The sequence below is a fragment of the Galleria mellonella genome, unplaced genomic scaffold, assembly GCF_026898425.1.
Source record: "Galleria mellonella isolate WM207_F2 unplaced genomic scaffold, CSIRO_AGI_GalMel_v1 utg4535, whole genome shotgun sequence".
NCBI lineage: Eukaryota > Metazoa > Arthropoda > Insecta > Lepidoptera > Pyralidae > Galleria > Galleria mellonella.
The window spans coordinates 10,001-30,606 of NW_026442101.1; the positions used below are offsets into that span (position 1 = coordinate 10,001).

The following is a 20,606-nucleotide window of genomic DNA, read 5'->3' on the forward strand; positions in this document are numbered from 1 at the left end:
AATAATTAATTGTTACTCAAATGTTGAATGTTTTTTCTTCAAACCTGTAGAACTTTCTTCATTGTACTCGAGCACAAATTTGTATCAATTTCTCTACATTTTGCCATGTAACCACAAAGAGAACGACAAAAAAAAAATACTATACTAATTATATAATGCTGTTTGATTTACAAATACCTCAAATGTAAAATATATAAATAAAATATAAAAAAAGTAAAAACTCAGCAAACTTCTCCAAACCTTTTTGACTTATTTTCAAACATTTTCCCAAGATTTTTTTTGTTTCGCAAACATTTATTTTTATCCATAATTGCGACAAAAGTGCCCAATCTGGCAACGCTGATCAGAGGGAGACTTTGTACGAAAGTCGATTGCGTGGGTACCTCTGTCCCATTCGTGTTTCAACCGTGAAGCAGTTGTGTTTGCATGGCTGTGTTTCGGTTTGAAGGGTGGGATATGGCGTGAATTTACTGGGTACAGAGGAATAACACCTGAGTCCTCAGGAATGGCAACGCATGGGGGGTATCATGGGCGAAACAGTATACTCTGTTATGTCCATGGTACTGCTCATGTCTATAGGCGACGGTTACCACTTTCCATCAGGTGGGCCGTCAGCTTGTTTGCCATTCTAAGTTGTATAAAAAAAAAAAAAAAAAAAAAAAAAAAAAAAAAAAAAAAAAAAAAAAAAAAATGAAATTTTGGGTGAACGGGTAAAACAGATTTAGTAGTGCACTAAATAGAAACAGCGCCTGTCTCATGTGTGAAATGATGTGTACAAACGACCATGTTAACTAAACAATGCTAATTAAATCGAAGCACAATAGTTTCCTGGTAGAAATAAAACAATTTTTGAATTTTAATATAACTAATTAGTTTTGGTTTAAGAATTTATTTTATTCATTTTTACGTTTTCAGGAGATTTTTAAAATAAAAGTATAAATATTTAATAAATGATTTTGTTTGTTTTCTAAGACTTACGGAAGCATTAATAGTAAATCGCGACTAGTATCGCCATGTATTAAAATTTTTTTCGTGCGGCCATTTTTTTTTCGTCATCGTGTCCCCCTGCTAGTAGTTAAGGGCATGTTATTTATATATATAATAAATAAAAGTGGTCCTAAAACGCTTCCTTGTGGTACTCCTTTAATTACCGTTCTGAATTTGATATGTTTCTTCAGTTTTTGTACTAATATGTATTTTCTTTATGTAAGTCATTTGTGATCTACCTGATAAGTATGACTATTTTAGGCTTAAAGCAATTCCTCTTATTCCATAATTATATAGTTTTGAAAGTAATATATTATGGTCAACATTATCAAAAGCCTTAGTCATATCTAAATATATTGCAACACTTGACAATCTACGATCCATACCCGATATTACTCTATTATGAAATTCGTAAAGAGCTATATTAATGGATTTATTCTTTCTGAAAGCATGTTGTTCAGTAGCAAATAATAAAGAATTTATATAATACATTATAAATTATTTATTCTAATATTTTTTAAAATATAGGTACGAGGGCTATTGGTCTATAGTTATGCATAATCGTTCTATCATCCTTCTTAAATAATGGCCTTATTATAGTAATTTTCAACTTGTCAGGAAATATGCCAAACTCCAAATACATATTAAAAATATGGCACAGTACCGGAGATATGATGTGAGACACATCTTTAATTACACTAGTAACTATGTCATCATATCCAGCACTGTTAGTATTTTTTAATGCTTTTATAATATATACCCTGTGGAATTATTAGAGTCATAAATAACGAATTAGGATTATTGTATTTTATGTTAAAGGGGATATCACATTTTATATTTGTAGATTTTGTATCGCCGATAAAAAAGTTGTTCAATACATTTGCCATATCCATAGGATTAGACAACATCTTACCATTAATATACAAATTTGTTATATACTCTTTTGGATAGTTTGTTTTAGTTTTATTTATGATTTTACACATGGCTTTAGATTTATTGACAGAGGATTGTATATAATAATTATTCTGAGATTTTTGAGTGAAATTTATAATACGTTTTAATCTTTTAGCATAAGTAGTAAAGGCCTGTTTATTATTGTTTGTAGGACGTTTCCTGTAAGCCCATAGAAGTTGCCTTTTACGTTTACTACAGGTTTTAATACTTCGTGTTATCCATTTAGGTCTATGCATTACGTTACATTTAATTTTTATGATCGGAAAACATAGATCATATATCACTTTAAAAGTTTCATAAAAATTTGTGGGCCGTATTGTGTTATAGATAGATAAATAATGTATGTAATGTTATTTGTCTCTTTATATAGGTATAGTCATACAGTAATAATAATAGTAGTATTTTTTGTGGGAATCGAACCCACAACTTTGCGTGTCGCTTTCTGTGACCACTACATCAATGAAGCAGTCGAACATCAGTACTGTTTTTTATATTGTAATAAATTGGTTTAATATATAAGACAGACATACTTGCAATTTAAATTTTACAGTAAAAAAAAAAAAAAAAAAAAAAAAAAAAAAAAAAAAAAAAAAAAATTTATTATGACAAAACAATAATAGTTGAACATATAATATCGCGAAGGGTTTTGTAGTTATTGATATTTTTTCTATCATCAATAGTGGCGTGCTTTCTCCTTTACTTTTTTCAATTTTTATAAACAATATTTCTCGTATCATTAATTCTCCTTACCATCTGTATGCGGATGATCTACAACTTTACAGACACTTCTCACTGCCTGGATTGTCTGATGCCATTACTGCCTTAAATACTGATTAATCTGCAATACAATAATGGGCTAACACATTTAGACTTCGTAAATCCCATAAAATCACAGGCCATCATTATTGGCAGCAGCAGGATACGATGCAAATTGAATTGGTCCGAGATACCGGCACTTTATTATGATGGAGTTCCAGTGACTTATGCCGAGAAAGTTAAGAACCTTGGTCTCATAATGGACGGCACTTTGTCTTGGGAAAATTCAGGACACGAATAGGGCTACAAACTATCTAAATATTACAAATTTCGCGAAAACTTTATTATGTTTATTCATGTCAAACGTTTCGTGTGAAAGAACATTCTCTCAGGTGAATCTAAACAAAACATAAATAAGGAATAAGTTAGAAACCAAATGTTTTCGCTGTAAATACCACAAAACATGGAAAAAGGAACACGGAGACTGTTTCCAACTAAACATGGAAATTTGGAGGCAGATATTGATAGGTAGGGTAAATATTTTTGTTGATTAAAGAAATTTCATTGTAATCTTTTTTTTGTTTTTTTTTTTACATTTCCTTGTAGGCATATTTTTGGTATTTTTCACAGAAAGTGTGACAGACTTTTGCCTAGTCTGTGGCAGATTTGCTATTAATGAGATGGCCACACTGTTATTAATTGCTCTGTAGTGCCGCGTTCAAGATTTATTATTCAAGGAAGCTTATTTTACGCCTATTTTTAATTTCATTACTATAATACTGTAGATAAAATTTAAGAATTTTTTTATGTTATCAATATTATTAATTGTTATTGTTTATAATGGTAATTTATACTATATTCGCTTTTTTGTAAATTTTATTTGTCTGCGACTGAAGGACTTGTATCGATGGTCATGAATAAATTTGAAAAAAAAAATTGCGCTGTAGTAGATAGACTCTAAGTCTACATTTCTCTAATTTATATGTATATATGTATCAATCCTCTAATCTTCAATACCGGATACCTAAATATCTATTTAATTATTATAATTCTAAATATTTACTTCACTATCTTTCAGTTTCTGATGTCTATTTTCAATTACATGTATTAAAATACAAACTAGGTACCATAATAAATCACAAACTCAATCGTGATGGGCAAACAAATGATGTGAATTATGACTAAATTGAAGAATTAATGATAGTCTTGTCAAAATTCTAAAGAGATGGCAAATTCAGTCAACATTTCTATCGAGGCTCCTATTGAAAACCAAATCCAGGAAATAACCTATGATGGCCAAGAAATTTACCAAGCGTGAGTATTTTCATCTATTGGTAATTATATTGGCATTGCCATGTACTTTGTAGACAAGGTATTTTTTAAACGGAAATTATCATTATTGAGCTGTGTAAAGTGATCAGTACGTCCGCTGATCACAATCTTCTCGCTGCAATGGTAATTGTAATATTGATATTTATTATCATGTGTCCTTACTGTTATTGTGTAATCTTATTAATCCTAGAAGTACAGCCCCATTCTGCTATCTGTAAACTACAATCCGGGCTAAGTATTTACCTCTATATAATCTGGTTCATAACTACATCAATGTGGGGGGAAAGGGATTGTTAGTAATGAAGATTCAGAATCCCATTGCTAGCAATATACCCAACCAGGTCGACCTCCTCACGGTTCCCCCTGAAAACTATCATGATTAATTCCTGATAAATTCATTATGATGGGCTAACTGGCCTGTTTTCATCCTCATCGATCACCCTTCACTGGTGCCCCGCCAGCATATCCCGTTAGTGCAGGTAGGGTTACTATTCCATTTTCTACCAATAAAAAAAAACTACATTAATGTTTTTGTTTTTTCATGCCAAAGAAATGGTAAAGAGCAAAATTTATTTTACTAGATTTAAGTTTATAAAAAAAACAGCTTCAATTGGTAACAGTTTAAAAAAAAACAGTCAAACAATCAAAAATTTATAACAATTTTTCTAAATAACCAATTTGAAATTTCAAATGCGATTAAAAAAAATTGGGTTTTGAGAAAAAAAGAAACAATAACAAAATACCAGAAATTAAGAATCTGATATGTGGAAAAGTCATATATAAATTCATGAAATATTGGATAATGTCACTGACTAACTTTAAAACAATTCAAAGTTTGCCCTGGGGTAGGTATCTACTCCAGTTATTAGTTCCAGAGTTAATATTGTAAATGCGGAATTGATTTTATTTGTGGAAGTGCCTTTGAGTTTGAAATTGAAAAGGACATAACTTCAGCAAATTTACAACATTGCATAAGTAATTTTATTGTAGATTTCATGTTTTGATTTAATTTTATTGTTAAGAATACTATGTGTCAATTGACTTAATCAGAAATGTGGATTAATAAAATAGCTATATGATTAGCATTATTATAAAAAAAATGCCATAGCAACAATTTGCTTTCTCTTGCTATCCCTGGTCTATATATAATTTACTTATGATCTAGAGCACAGTGATTATGTCCTCAGAATAATATGACCAAATATACTACTTATTGCTGCCATATTTCAGGCCTCTGTCTATGTCGGAGAACCTCGCTAGATTGGCGCAAAAGATTGACTTTTCTAAAAGTGAAGATGAATACTGCAATATTAAAAAGGAAGGTGAAACCAGCGTGGAGGTAAAGTCAGATGAAGATAGTAAAGAAGCAGGCTATCAATCCAGTCAGTGGCCATGGGAGTCTGTGAGGAACAAGCTTCGGAATGCCCTTACGGAAGTGTGTGTGCTAGCTGACGTGCTTAGTATTGCTAAAGAGAAGAGATATATGGTGAGTCTGTTGTGATCAATAAATTCAAATGAAATAATCAGCAGTACACATGTGACTATATAATGTAATCATGTAAACAGTTTGGTACTAATTCTGAAAAAATTAGGTCTCATGACAGAGATGTGTCCCGTTTGTGTTTCCACCGTGAAGCAGTTGTGTTTGCATGGTTATGTTTCGGTTTGAAGGGTGAGATATGGCAGTGAATTTACAGCATACAGCGGAATAACACCTGAGGCCTCAGGAATGACAAAGCATGGGGAGGTATCACAGGTGAAACAGTATACTCTGTTATGTCCATGGTACTGCTCATGTCTATAGGCGACGGTTACCACTTTCCATCAAGTGGGCCATCAGCTTGTTTGCCATTATAAGTTGTATAAAAAAAAAGCCCAGTTTCATAGATCATCATCAAGTAGAGCATATATGCTTATATTTTTTGTATCAGCTTCTTACCTTGAGTATGAATTAGTTTTAAATATAATTAGTTAATCATTCACTGTACATCCTAAAGGTTTACTGTTACAGAATGCTGTTAGGGTTAAGTCCACCTTTTGTACCATATTTTATTTTGGTCAATAAAGTACTACACTTTTTTGGGTGTTTTTGAAATATTTTTAACTGAATTTAAAAACGTTTTCAGTTTGGGTTGTATTTTTTTATGTTTGTTACTTCATTATTTGAAAAGATATATGTACTTACAATTTGTAAATTTTATTAAAATTTATTTAGTAGTTTAGTTTAAAAAAAAATTACTGGGTCTGCCACAAATGAAAAATGATGTCCTTATAATATTCAAGGAACTATTATCTATTACCTAACTGGCTGTGTGGTCCCGGCATAACCACCTCTTACTTTCCCGTGGGTGTTGTAAGAGGCAACTAAGGAGGGCGTAGGATGGGCAGCAGCGTCCCTCTTATAGATGTTTTACATCTCTAAAGCCTCAATCTACCTGCCAAGCTTGGCAACTACGGGCAAAACCCTCCAAGGGGAAGGCTTATATTCAGCAGTGCTGAATACAAACAGTTATAGGCTAATATGATGACGATGACCTAACTGTTAAGGAGTTAAACTTTCCGTCCTCAGTTCATCTGAATATCTTAAGGGAGCTACTATAACTAAATGACTTTACATGCCTATAGTATTTAAAGAGTTATTCTTTAACTCCTAATGATTGAGGTGTTGTGCCTTTTATCATTATCTTAGCAACATGAGCCGATGACTACCAGATGCAATCACCTGAATAAGTTTTGAAAAAGTGTCAAACATCGTAAATGTGTCTATAAAATTTAAGGGTAGCTCTCGATTTCCATGGGATTCCATTATCACATCCTGACATGATGACAATGAGACCACCTCTAAAGTACACTCTTTTGAATATAACTAGAATTTTTAAATCAGTCCACAATTTATGGAGACATCGATGAACATACATTAAAAAAATATACAATCGAACATATAACCTTCTCTTTTTTTTGAAGTCGGTTAAAAATAGTTAAAAATTAGTTTAAAAATGTATCATCAACTACCAACAACCTTTACCTAGATAGGATAAGATAGGATTCATGTTTGGCTTTTAGTCAAACTAATTCGGGCTACAATATTGATTGATAGATTAACTGATGAAAGTGTTACTCTTATTACAATAATGTTGTATAGGTGTTAGACCCAGTTCAACCGGAGCAAGTTGAGAACCGTCCAATGGTACAAGTCTACGGTCGTAAGAAGGCTCTCGCCGCTGCTGCCGCCGTACTCATGGCTGGAGTGGACCGTCTCAGGGCCAGCGAGACCATGAGAACAGCCAGAAATATGCCAGACTTCCACATCGACTTGCTCAGATTACGTCAGAACTGGCGGCTAAAAAAAGGCTCCACCGGAATAGTCGGGGACCTCAGCTACCGCACCGCCGGCTCCAAGTTTAACCAGACCGGTGTCTTTGAGGTAATCGAATATTTAGTAAGTGCACAGTGGTACATAGCAGTACGTAGCTCATTGCACGTACATTGTTGTCATAAATGTTTTAATAATGCGCCTGAAAGACGGGAACCAGAGAAAAAAAAGGATAATCTTTTCAAACACGAGTACGACCTAAACGACGACGACACCACCGTATATTTCGATAGCCTCCTTATAACTATACCAGAGGGAGACTTTGTACCAAAGTAATTTGCTTATCTATATCTGTCCCATTTGTGTTTCAACCGTGAAGCAGTTGTGTTTGCATGGCTGTGTTTCGGTTTGAAGGATGGGATATAGCAGTGAATTTACAAGGTACAGAGGAAGAACACCTTAGTCTTCAGGAATGACAACGCACGGGGGAGTATCATGAGCGAAGCAGTATACACTGTTATGTCGGTGATGGTGTTCGTGGCTATAGGCGACGGCTAGCACCGGGCGTCGGGCGCGACAGTGTACTGACGGCGGCGGCGTGGCCGCAGGTGACGAAGGCGGCGGAGGAGGCGACGGCGGGCGCGGGCGCGGGCGGCGGCGCGGCGCTGCGCGTGGCCGTGCCGCCCGAGCTGCAGGGCGTCGCCTTCATCTCCGTGCTGTGCCAGAAAGGTATTGCTAGCGCGATTATCCCACTGATGAAATCGAAACGCAGGCGAAACCGAGTCCCTGCTGTAGCTCCAGGGGCTACGGCACTGACTTTGTTTCGCCTGCGATGTATGGTCTGAACTAGCGCCTATGTTATGTACGGTCCAATTAAATATCGTATACTGGTTTTCATTGCCGTCGCCGGTACGCGGGCACCAGTCGAACTAGTGTATTACGAATGTTGAGAAATTGCTAGGAGTTTTGTCCTGGGGACGTCGTACCGGCGGAAAATATGAGAGTAGCTTTGCAATCGGTAAGAGGTGGTGTGCGGCGCAGAGCAGGAGGAGGTGGCGACGGCGGCGGCGGGCGGCGCGGCGGAGGCCGAGCTGGCGCTGCACTGGCAGCAGCGGCTGGAGGCGGCGCAGAACGTGCTGTTCTGCAAGGAGCTGTTCGCGCGCCTCGCCGCCGAGGCCGTGCAGCTCGACGCCTCCATCCCGCACATGGTCGTCGGCAACCAGATCATGGCCACGGTACCGGTGTAGGGCTCCTCTGTACTGACCTACCATCTACTCTATCCGTCTACCAAATTTCGTTCTAATATATTCAACAATTTTTGCATGGAAGAGAAAGAACTCCATTAGTTCGCACAAATTTTAGTATTTATAATGGTAGTAGTATACCGCTGAAATCATCTCGCATGAAGCGAGCCAGCGACGTCTTATATCTTTTTTTTTTATATATACATTGACTTAAATGTAGTCAACGAGTAGATTTGTACCACTCTTCTAGCGGATACTGTCGATGGACGCAGTACTCGACGATGTGCATTTTCTCTGTTAACGTAATTTGTCCAAAAATTTACCGTTTTTCGCCGATATCGCTTTCAGGTGCTGCCTGGTATTCAGCTACTGATCGGGCTGTGTCACAACAACGGACAAAATAACTCCAATACTCACCCGGAAAGCGTCAAGGTTAGTCGTAATTTTTTCTCTAAAACTGTAAGCTAGAACTTGTATCAGGTTGATCTTGATAGATAGGTAGATAATTTATTTGCATTACTTACAGCACACAAACTATTTATAATCTCACGCCGCCGGCCGGGCCGGTACCGCCGCACCGCTATGTTTCTGCATTTTAAATCTGTAATGTCTTCGAAAATATTTAAATCACATGCTGTAAAGGGCCATATTGATCTTTATTCAATAGACAATGTATTTAAGGTACTTAATTGGATAAAAATTAATGCTGTATTCCTTAAAATCACTTCATAAATAAGCCATTTATTCTCGTAAAACGTAAAGGATAAAAAATGGGTATTGTGGGTTATCCTTAAGAGATAAGCATATATCATTGCGGCCTTTTTAGGGTACAATGTTGTAGTACATTATTTTGATGTATCTCGTGGGGTTCAGCCAGCGTTTGCAATGTAAATGCAAAAAATGTGCTTATTTACGACATCACATTAGAAACCTCTAAAGTTATCAGTGTTTCTCTACAATATTACGCATGTATTATACATATAAACCTTCCTCTTGAATCACTCTATCTTTTAAAAAAACCGCTTCAAAATCCTTTGCGTAGTTTTAAAGATTTAAGCATACATAGGGACGGACAGACAGCGACAGTGACTTTCTTTTATACTATGTAGTGATGATAAAAAAAGAATTTCATGTCGAAGTAGTATGAAATTATAAAATACTTAAATTTCTCCACTGCATGTAAATGGTCCTCATAACTGTACATTTCTCTATCACATTGTTGGTCGCGCTCACTCCGTCGGTTTTAGCGTAACGTTGCAACAGCGCGTTACAAAGTAAATATTAGCTGAAACTAATAAAACCACTAATATTGTATTGTATTGTATTGTAAAATCTTTATTATACATAATTCATACGGAATACATCAAAAGATTTAATATACAATGGCGGACTTATCCCATAAAGGGATCTCTTACAGTCAACCTTTGAGAAGCTGAAAGAAAACTGAATGTACAAGGGTAATAACTGTACAGCTAAAGATAAACTAAATAATACCCAGTAAAAAATTGAATATATAATAATAATAAAAACAGCTGTTTACACCTACATATGTAAATAATAAAAGTACATAAATAATAATATAACATTAATACATAAATAAATAATAATAAACCTACACACATAACAAATACATATTTCACAATAGGCTCAATGAAAAAGGAGCTTCAAAATAACATTTTATGATACCTGCTTTAAAGAATTTCAATGATTGTGCAATCTTTAAGTTATTAGGAAGTGAATTCCAGAGACGTGCAGCATGTACAGTAAATGACTTGGCATAGCTTTGAGTATTAAAACAAGGCAAATCTATAATGAAGTCATTACTGCATCTCAGGCGAACATCAATCTCGCGAAATTTGAACCTTCCTGAAGATAATTTGGACATGTTGGATCAAAAAGGATATTGAAAAGAAGAGTAAGACTGTGGACATTTCTCCGTATTATTTTGATATTAATAAAAAAATCTTTACGCGTCTGTTTATTTAGTTATCTTAAAAAAATATTTAATTTCAGCTAATTACCAACTAAAAAAAAAAAAAAAAAATTGATGGTGGTATCTGCAGTGCATTACAATAACTTGGCGTGTTTAAAAGTTCATCATCTTGTTTAGAACACTTTTCTTTGTTTACACTATTTACACTAAACAAATTGCTGCATTAATCCACCTTCTATTAATACAAATGTACGCACATTTACGTAGTTTCTTTACACTTTCAAATACGAGCCCATTTTACTCTTAATTCTGTTAAATGTGTGATTCGCTATTTTTTTATCCACATTTAAAATATCATGTCCGATTTCATCATTACTCAGTCTTTCGCATGACCGCATAAAAAAAAAGTCAAGCGGAGTTAAGAGTCATTGATTACCTTTATCCATCTCACACCATAGATCACATTTAAGTACAAAACTCGACGCGTGATGCATAATCATTTATCATGGTAGGCATGGAGGCCAACTTACGCGAACACTAAATCTTTCTTGAAATAATATCATTGCATGCACAGTGATATTAGCACATTACCGAAAACAAAGTACAATTTCTAGATAATCTTAGATGCACTGTTGTACACGAAAGATGGCTAGGTTCACGTGTTATTACGAAAACAAACGCACAACGCGTCGACGTCAGATACGTAACTATTCTGTACTTAAAAAAAAAATTCTGAGGTCCACGTGAACTGTGTCCTTGACGCGTTAATGAAATAACAGCGCGATCAATGACAGCGATAGACTGATTTGTCATTGGTAATAGGTAAGTGTCCTGCGATGATCAAAGATTGGATTAAACGCATTTTTTTTATTTTCTAGTCAATAGCGGCGTTTAAAGACTTCATTGTTATTTAGAGTTACTCAAATACTATTGCAGTAGTGACTAAAGCGGCAACGTCTCTTTTTTTACACAGGTGAAACATTTACATTTATTAAATTTTTTTTTTTTGTATGAAAAATTGTATGATATTGGAGACACGAATTCTATCATTATCGTAACATATATATGTAATACTACGTGGGACACTCAGAAAGTTTTGCGATACTAAAAAAATGTTCTATAGGTAAATATAGTTTTATTACATCTTTTCAAAGTACTCTCCAACAGCCTCTATACAAAGTTTCATGCCTCAGAATCAGTTTTCGAAATACTTTTTCCAGTCCGCCGCAGACACCTCGTTTTTCATTCACCAGCATGCTCGAACGCTAAGAGCGCACAATCCGGCGACGAAAATTGTATCCCTTTGAGCAGATTTTTTATTTTTGGGAATAAGAAGAAGTCACATGGTGCTAGATCAGGGCTGTAAAGTGGGTGACTCAGGAGTTTGACCGGTGTGCTGTCTAGAAAGTCCCTCGTTTTAATTGCAGTGTGGGCGGGCGCATTATTGTGGCGGAGCAGTAGCCCACGAAGCCCTGTGTTTGGTCGCTTGTTGCTTACTACAGAGAAAACTTCTGCCAAGCATTTGATAGTATACCATTCGGCAGTAATGCTTCTTTGGTTTCGTAAAGGAATTGACACCGAGTAGTCAGTCAAATTGAAAAAGCTCGCCATCAAAATCTTCCCACGCTTCTAGGTCGCTTTACTTTGGTAGGCGTTGATTCGTTTTAAACACCAAAACTGTTGACTGGCGCTTTGTTTCTGGATCGTATTGATACAAGTAAATCCAGGATTTATCACCTGTAACGATCTCGTAAACACGCCGAGACGAGCCTGCTTCAAATTTGTCTATCATAACATGGCACCATTCCACCATTGCAAGCTTCTGAATATCGGTGAGGTTGTGCGGCACCTAGCGTGAAACTATCCTCCGCACCCGTAGAATGTCGTGAAGGCTTTCTGATCCAATCTGCAGTATATGCTGACTCTCTTGGTATGTAACTAGTCTATTGTCTTGGATCAAATTTTTCACTGCTAGCACGTTTTTTCCGTAACAGCCGTCAAAGGGGGACCACTTCTTTCTTCATCTCCCAAAGTCAGTCGACCGCACCTTAATTCATTACACCAACGATACACGGGTACCTTAGAAGGGCCTTCATGCATGAATGCCATTTGAAGTCTATCGTAAGATTCGTCCGGTTTCAGACGACATTTAAAATCGTAAAAAATCATAGCGCGAAAATATTCTCGTCGCAAATCCATTTTTCAATGAGACACGGTAATTTTAATTAGCTCGTAAAAAATGTGGAGGGAAATTTTGAATTTAGAACGTACTTATTTTTACTTATAAGTAATTATATTTTTAAATAAATTATTACTGGCCAGTTTCACATACATAAAAACTTTTTTTCGCAATACTTTCTGAGTGACCTGGTATATCCCCTTAAAGGGAATTCAATAATAACAATTATTGAACCTAAAAAAAAGCTAAACGCACCCTTGTATTAAAAATATTCAATTACGATGAAAAAAAAATATAACCGTTTTTTAGGTTTAGTAATTGTTATTTTTTGCAAAGGAAGGTTTTTGAAATTTTGGTTTCCTACTCGCCGATTTTACTTGGTCGTCTACTGATGTGTTGAGTTGTCGTGCGGCTGTGCAGGCGGAGGGCGCGGCGGGCGGCAAGTCCGAGCACGACCACGTGCTGGAGCATTCGCTGCACCAGCTGCTGCGCGCCGTGCACCACGCCAACACGCACCACCCCTTCCCGCACCCCGCCACCGGCCCGCTCGGGCCCTCCAAGCGGCGCTGCGTCGCAGGTACGCACTCGCTGCACACTACACTCGCTGCACACTACACTCGCTGCACACTACACTCGCTGCACACTACACTCGCTGCACACTACACTCGCTGCACACTACACTCGCTGCACACTACACTCGCTGCACACTACACTCGCTGCACACTACACTCGCTGCACCAGCTGCTGCGCGCCGTGCACCACGCCAACACGCACCACCCCTTCCCGCACCCCGCCACCGGCCCGCTCGGGCCCTCCAAGCGGCGCTGCGTCGCAGGTACGCACTCGCTGCACACTCGCTGCACACTACACTCGCTGCACACTGCACACTACACTCGCTGCACACTACACTCGCTGCACACTACACTCGCTGCACACTACACTCGCTGCACACTACACTGCACCAGCTGCTGCGCTGCACACTCCCGCACCCCGCCACAAGCGGCGCTGCGTCGCAGGTACGCACTCGCTCGCTGCACACTACACTCGCTGCACACTACACTCGCTGCACACTACACTCGCTGCACACTACACTCGCTGCACACTACACTCGCTGCACACTACACTCGCTGCACACTACACTCGCTGCACACTACACTCGCTGCACACTACACTCGCTGCACACTACACTCGCTGCACACTACACTCGCTGCACACTACACTCGCTGCACACTACACTCGCTGCACACTACACTCGCTGCACACTACAATCGCTGCACACTACACTCGCTGCACCAGCTGCTGCGCGCCGTGCACCACGCCAACACGCACCACCCCTTTCCGCAACATTATTTAGGCAAAGTAATTTGTCTACCACTTAGCCACGGAGGACTTCTATAACTTGGTAAATTTTTTAACATAAAATCTCTTGTACCGTTTCCACGCAAATTGTTATAATAAATACTTATGACTAAAAAATATTATACGAGTATTAAAAGTACATAGAAGTGACAGTCTATATATATACATATTATTTGTAAATGCTGCAATGTCACTGGAATATTTTTCCCCTGATACCCTAGGAAACAGGAACCGTGGAATTCGACATTTCGCCTCGAAATACGTTGTGAAGTTTTAGTGGGTAAAAATCCCACACACTCCTTCTGCCCTCCCTCTGGAAGTTAGAAGAGTCTTTCTAATAATTTCCTCACATAAAAATAGGGTATATAGATGCCCCAAGTTAAGAAGGCTGTCAAAAATTTTTCAGCATGTAGCAAATAATTGTACAATATGATACTACACTCGACTAAATGTTACTGATTTGATTTAGTCTTCAATATATTTGATGCGATGTTCTTGAATAGAAAAAAAAATCCAATTGAAACTGTTCGTTTTAGGTCCGATGGCGGCTGATCGGTACGAGTTGTTAGAAATGAGCAAGGAACAGTCGCTGCTGGAGCAAATCATACAGCAAGCGCAGCATTTTTTTATGCGCAGGCGCAGCGAATACGTCCTCGATACCATCGCTAAGGAGGTTCGTTTCACCACTCTTTGTTATCTTTTCACTTTTAGTCTTTATGTTCTAGTCGGGTTTTCAACACGATTCAAACTTTCGAACGATGTCGCAGGAGTCGAGCGGCTCGATACAATGTTTGTTGTGTTTCGACAGGTGAAAGACCCGCTGATCGTGTCTCACTGGAACGCCCTCAATAGCCCGACACAATCGTGCGTTAAAATCAACATTATGGCTTACGGGTATGTGCGATGTTATGTATATATATAGAAGCTACGTTTTTATAAATATTAATACCGAGAAAGGTGCGTTTGAATCCCTTCAGATAGAGCTACCTGAAAGGAAACATTTTTACATCTGTACTTGTTAGGGTGCTGGAATGTACTGTAATGTAGTGTGGTTATTTGTATATAACGATAGCGTGGCCGCAGGTACGACGCGGTGTGCCGCACGTCGCTGGTGGTGCACGTGGGCGAGAAGACGCTCAAGTGCATCTGCCGCGACGGCAGGGTGCGCCACCTGTCCTACGAGCTGCAGGAGCTGCGCGACCTCATCTACTGCCAGGTGCGCACAACAGTGACCCCACAACAACTGTACGATCGACGCTGAAACACGACTAGGGCAGAAACTCCGATATGATGTTGGCATTCGTTAGATGACCTGTCGTTTATTACTATTGTAAAGCCTATTTTACTATTAAGTGCTAGCTTTTTGTTGACAGACTGATCTTAGATCTATAACATATTTCCCAATCCTACAATATGTATAACCCGTTTTTCCTATAGTTTGCACAATTCCAAGCACAGATTAATGAACGTGGGCACGTGTTCGCCAGATATACCAGCACCAGATGACGGCGGTGCAGGCGGTGGGCCGCTGCATGGGCTGGCAGCTGCTGGCCAGCAGCTCGCATCTGGGCTCGGGGCCCGTCGAGCCGCTGGGCAACGCGTCATCGTGCCTTCTCGCCTCGCCTAACGGTACGTGTTTTAGTGTTGCGAGTCGTATCATTACGACTATATTACTACTTTCTTTAATGTCAGGGCTCTAATTCAGCTTGCAAGATGATTAGACAATACAATGTGCAACACTCAACATTGTAATATTTCAAAAATGGCGGATCATGTATTCTTTTCAACCCCTTAAGTAAAAGAAGCAGTAGAAAATGGAGTTGTGAATATAACACTAAATTCAATATGTGTAAATATTGAAGAAACTAGTATATTTATTACTGTTAACATAACTGACAGTTCATAAATTATCCTATTGTTCATAGTTGTATAATGGCAGTGACAGTTATTTTCAATATTTAATTCAGAGGGAGACTGTACAAAAGTCGCTTGCCGGTGCATCTCTGTCCCATTCGTGTTCTACCGTGAAGCAGCATATGGCAGTGAATTTACAGGGTACAGAGAAATAACAACGTATGGGAGGCGTCATGGGCGCAACAGTATACTCCGTTATGTCCATGGTACTTGGTCATGTTTATAGGCAACGGTTACCACTTTCCATCAGACGGCCCACGTCAGCTTGTTTGCCATTCTAAGTTGCATAAAAAAAATTTGCCAGAATAAAAAAAATTTGCTGAATTATAAATTATGTTGAGGGAAGACAGAAGCTAGATTTGAAGATAAGAGGTACTTGGAAGTATAATTTGCATCTAAAATCCCCTAGTGGGCTATCCCCGTCTATAATCACATGTATGACATTTTTGTTCATCGCAGGTGACAGAATGATAGCAATCAGATGTGAACCGTCGGTCGGGATCCAAGTGTTTATTGCACAATCACCAAGGAAGGATTTCTTCGCAAGTGAGCTGGTGCAAGATAAAAAGTGGGAGAACCTCGGTGGAGCATTCAAAGAGATCAAACTTGAAAAAATGGAAGGCAAAAACTTCCTAAACAAGATGGAGCTTCTGATGGCGTGCCTCAGTAGTCCATCATAGATAATTACTAGCTATAATTAATGTTAAGTTGTCCTTTTATATGAACGAATACAATAAAACACTGAATATTTATAGAGACATCTTTTATTTATAATTATGTAACTTAGAAGTACGGCCATAGGTAAAATGTTAAATGATCACTGAAGGTTGTTCTTGAATTTCTCTCGACGAATGAGAAGTCTCGAGAGGATTAGTCCAAGGAACTGAAACAATATTTACAACTATAAAAACACATTCACAGCAGCATACTACAGCAAATATGGGATATAGTGTCTGTAACATTATAAGAAGCAGACACGGCGCAACACATATGACAAACAAAATAGAGGCCCGTGTGGCAGTTCACATTCTATAGCCATTACTTCAATGTGCACAAATGTTATTTGTACCCGTTATAGTGATTGATAAGAGAACATGTGCATTAGCTCACAAGTCTCCTCAAATTAGAACACATGTAATAAGTCTGATGATTGTATATCATATATACCAACAATACTACTAGATATAGAAAGACGAGAAAGACTGCTCTATATTGCCAGTTATGTCTGTGCTATACTTGCTTGCATTACTTTTAAAATGTCAAATAAGCTGATAGTGCCCTGTACAAGTGACAGTTGTATGATAATGGGACCCTTCATATGTAGGTACTTTATGTTAAAATATATCCGCACAGTTCTACTAATTAAAGCACAAAACATAACGGCAATATTATGTATACACATAATTCCATAAGCATATACACTATTTAGTTAAAAAAAACTTATGTGAATTATATAAATACAATCTATATCGATCGAGTATATGCCATACTCAAAGATTTACACTGACAACTTAATATACAAAATTAACAACAAGTTACTCACATTTATACATAAAATACTGACTTACCTCTTACAAAACTTGCATACTCGAATATATATACTACTTATAATTTTTATTTTGGTAGGTACTCTATTTTCTCTAAATTCCTATTCAAATTTCTATTATGACGTCACCAACTCAAAGCTAACCATTGTTACCTGTGCCTTATCGTAATTATAAATTTTAAGCAAATAGAGAAAACCGAATGCTCTTATTCTTTCTCTTGCTCCATCCACTTTCATGACTCATCTCATACATACCCATATACGTCAGTTCTGGACATTCTAAATTTTATATATATATATATATATATTATAATGGAACGGTGCACCCACTAATGCTATAACAATAGCGGGGCACTAGTAGAGGACGAAACATTTATGAAGAAGTCACACCACTTACGCCCTCATGGAAAAAAAAAACTAGGATTAGATCACGATAGTTTCCAAGGGTGGAGGGATGTGGAGGTGGGCCTGTTAGGTAACATTAGCAATCAGGGGCCTATTGTTACTCGTAACAATTCTTTCACTAATAGGTTTGATATGTTGTAAAAGGTTAAAGTCCGCCATATGCGGTAGAAGTACAATATGCGAATACCGGCCATCACGCCGCGCCATTTTTATCCCACAAGTTGGATTTTCGTGTACAATAGTAGAGGTAAAGAGCCAGACCAGCCTGGAGCACCGTTCCTGATGCAGTCACAACATTAGTTCATCTGTCACCCTTTAACACCTACACCTAAGAAGAAAAACTGTGCCAAACACTAGAATCTACTATATCCAGACTACTCTAAACACAACACAAGCTAACACAAGAAAATATCACTAAATGATCTCTTGGAGTGGTTCCTATTTTATGATTATAAAACAAAATTCACATTCTTTACACATCAATTTTTGACCCAACTTAAACTCAATGAATCCTTATTCACTCAGAGAAAGGATGACTTAAGAATTTCTACATAAAATATTTATAGGTATACAAAAAGAAGTGAATAGCTTTTAATATAATTTATACTATTAAGTAGTGAAGTAACACAACTGACTCATAAATTTAGTCACATTTGTCTATCTAGGACCTGTGTAATCTAATATAGGAACACATTTACACCATTGCTGAGATCAGCCTTGGAAGTACAGGTGAAACTAGTGGTGAACTGGACAGATATAAATGGGACTGGTTCAAACTGGCAGAGAGCAGGAAATTTTAGAAAGAAATAGGAGAGACCTTCGCCCAACAGGAGGACAACATTAGTTAATGATAGACATCAAATAAGGTAGGAATCCATCCCCTAAAAGACTTGCCTTTAGGGGTACGAAGAGTAAAGGAAGGAAGTGCCTAGATACAACTGTCGCTTCATTCACTTGTATGACTCATCAAATACACACATTAACACATGCCAGTATATTTATCTTAATTACTATTTCTTCACTCACATTCTATGGAATAAACCTTGATTTTATAACTTATTTATCAGTCTTCTCATTCAATAATGAATAGGAACGATAAACCTAGTACTAGTCTGGTCCTCAACTTAGATAACAAACATCTAGAAGTACAACCAGGACACTAGGTTCCACATGAGCTAATATAGAAGTTTGTTTCCTAAATTGAATCCAATAATGAGTAATAGCTATAAATTTTATGGCATGCATCATAAATTAATCAGTGATTAATAATGTTGCTTGCTCTAAGAAACATATGCTTGTAACAGACATTTTTAAAATTATCAGTCCAGACAAGTCTGTTCATGACTGATAGACCATTGGAAGCCTTTGTTACAACACATTATAACTTGTTCATTTAAAACATAGTGAGTTCATTAAAATTCCATTTATACATATGAACAACATTATAATTTATATGTTCGACATTAGATTCAAAGTTCAAATCATAGATGGTAAATAATATATCTTAAAATTTAAATTATAGGCAGGTACAATAATTTAAATTATTTGTTGGTATATACATACCAACCCATAATTTAATATCTTAAAATTATATATTTACTTAGTATTTAGGCGTCATGTATGTACCTTCATATCCTTGGGATACCAATAGAACTCTTCCCAGCATAAAACCCCCTAGTATTAGCAAACATTGAATTTTAACACTTGGAAGGCTTCAGATTACGATAACACTAGTACCTAACTTAACATCTAAAACTAAATTAAAACCGAGACAAAGGCGACCTAGATCTGAAGTTGCCACCTCCTCCGCCACCTGAGCCGTAGCCGTTACCCTGACCGTTGCGGTTGAACGAGGGTCGGCCGCCACCATATGAGTTGCCAAATGACCTGCTGTTGCCCCCGGGCGGGCCGCCGAACGAACGACCGCCTCTGAAGTTACCGCGCCCGCCCCTGAAGTTGCCTCCGTTCCTACGTGGACCATCCCTTTTCCTCGACAACTCTACTTTTAACGTCGCGCCTAACATTTCGAATCCATTCATCGCGCTACACGCATCCTCTGCCTCCTGACTGTTTTCAAATTCTATGAACGCAAAACCAGGGGGATTGAGTGCTACCCAAACAGAGTTCAGTTTGCCATATTTGTCAAATTCCCTCTCGAGATCTTCTTTTTTGATGCCTTCCACGAGTCCACCGACATATACACGGGTTCCACCTGAGCTCATGTTGGTATTTTCTGAAAAATAAAGATGCATGTTCAGTGCTTACAAAAAATGAAGCAAATTACAAAAACAACGTGTTCACAACAATCTATATTCAACTGATCATAAAATGTAAATTAATACAAACATTTAAAATGTAGCAATATTCGTTATTGTAACACATATACTACAAATTGTAAAATAAAACTTATAATAATTATTCTACGAATAAAACAAGATGTCGTCTAAATGCCACGCCAACACAGAATACGATTTCTGTCGTAATCTTAGTACTATACTCACGTTTGTAAAGTGTTGAAGTATATTCTTTTAATTCTACACAAATATAAATTATTTTAAATTAATACAGCGTGTTTATTAATTTTAAATAAAAATTATCAAATGAGCTAAAATGAATCGATGAAACATGAGCGAATGAAGGGTTTACCGGTTAAACTGACTTGACGAATGCTTGAACGAATGAAC

General features: G+C 37.4%; 3 protein-coding genes across 5 annotated transcripts in view; 2 read left to right on the forward strand and 1 right to left on the reverse strand.

Annotated features, from left to right (window-relative positions):
* LOC128201476 (uncharacterized) overlaps positions 1–2,998 on the forward strand; it is a 12,431-nt gene extending 9,433 nt beyond the window's left edge. Inside the window, exon 3 of the mRNA XM_052898601.1 lies at positions 2,811–2,998. Coding sequence (XP_052754561.1) covers positions 2,811–2,998 — 188 coding nt within the window. The remainder of the gene's footprint in view (positions 1–2,810) is intronic.
* A 386-nt stretch (positions 2,999–3,384) lies between these two features.
* Positions 3,385–16,725, forward strand: LOC113512442 (mediator of RNA polymerase II transcription subunit 17). 3 transcript variants are annotated; one of them, XM_052898596.1, is made up of 13 exons: positions 3,385–3,540; positions 3,776–4,011; positions 5,260–5,515; positions 7,172–7,453; positions 7,951–8,071; positions 8,366–8,577; positions 8,935–9,018; positions 13,119–13,533; positions 14,594–14,730; positions 14,866–14,951; positions 15,141–15,273; positions 15,545–15,686; positions 16,431–16,725. In XM_052898596.1, the coding sequence occupies exons 2-13, from the start codon at positions 3,923–3,925 to the stop codon at positions 16,649–16,651; spliced, it is 2,178 nt and encodes a 725-aa protein (XP_052754556.1). In that variant the 5' UTR covers positions 3,385–3,540; positions 3,776–3,922; the 3' UTR covers positions 16,652–16,725. The 3 variants fall into 3 exon arrangements, with proteins under 3 accessions (XP_052754556.1, XP_052754558.1, XP_052754557.1); XM_052898598.1 differs by having other exon boundaries at positions 8,384–8,577; XM_052898597.1 differs by having other exon boundaries at positions 3,391–3,540; positions 3,821–4,011.
* LOC113512441 (RNA-binding protein Rsf1) lies at positions 16,720–20,585 on the reverse strand. Its single transcript, XM_026896329.3, has 3 exons — positions 20,424–20,585; positions 19,549–20,155; positions 16,720–16,854 (listed from the first exon to the last, which is right to left on the reverse strand). Exon 2 carries the CDS (start codon positions 20,142–20,144, stop codon positions 19,683–19,685), a length of 462 nt encoding a protein of 153 aa, XP_026752130.1. The 5' UTR covers positions 20,145–20,155; positions 20,424–20,585; the 3' UTR covers positions 16,720–16,854; positions 19,549–19,682.
* Positions 20,586–20,606: the final 21 nt, after the last annotated feature.

Excerpts from the sequence above, each read along its gene's own strand:
- LOC113512442 (XM_052898596.1), top strand. The coding sequence starts at position 3,923 with ATGGCAAATTCAGTCAACATTTCTATCGAGGCTCCTATTGAAAACCAA. Across the intron at positions 4,012-5,259 it reads GGCCAAGAAATTTACCAAGC|GCCTCTGTCTATGTCGGAGA; the intron begins GTGAGTATTTTC and ends GCCATATTTCAG. Across the intron at positions 13,534-14,593 it reads CAAGCGGCGCTGCGTCGCAG|GTCCGATGGCGGCTGATCGG; the intron begins GTACGCACTCGC and ends TGTTCGTTTTAG.
- LOC113512441 (XM_026896329.3), bottom strand. The coding sequence starts at position 20,144 with ATGAGCTCAGGTGGAACCCGTGTATATGTCGGTGGACTCGTGGAAGGC.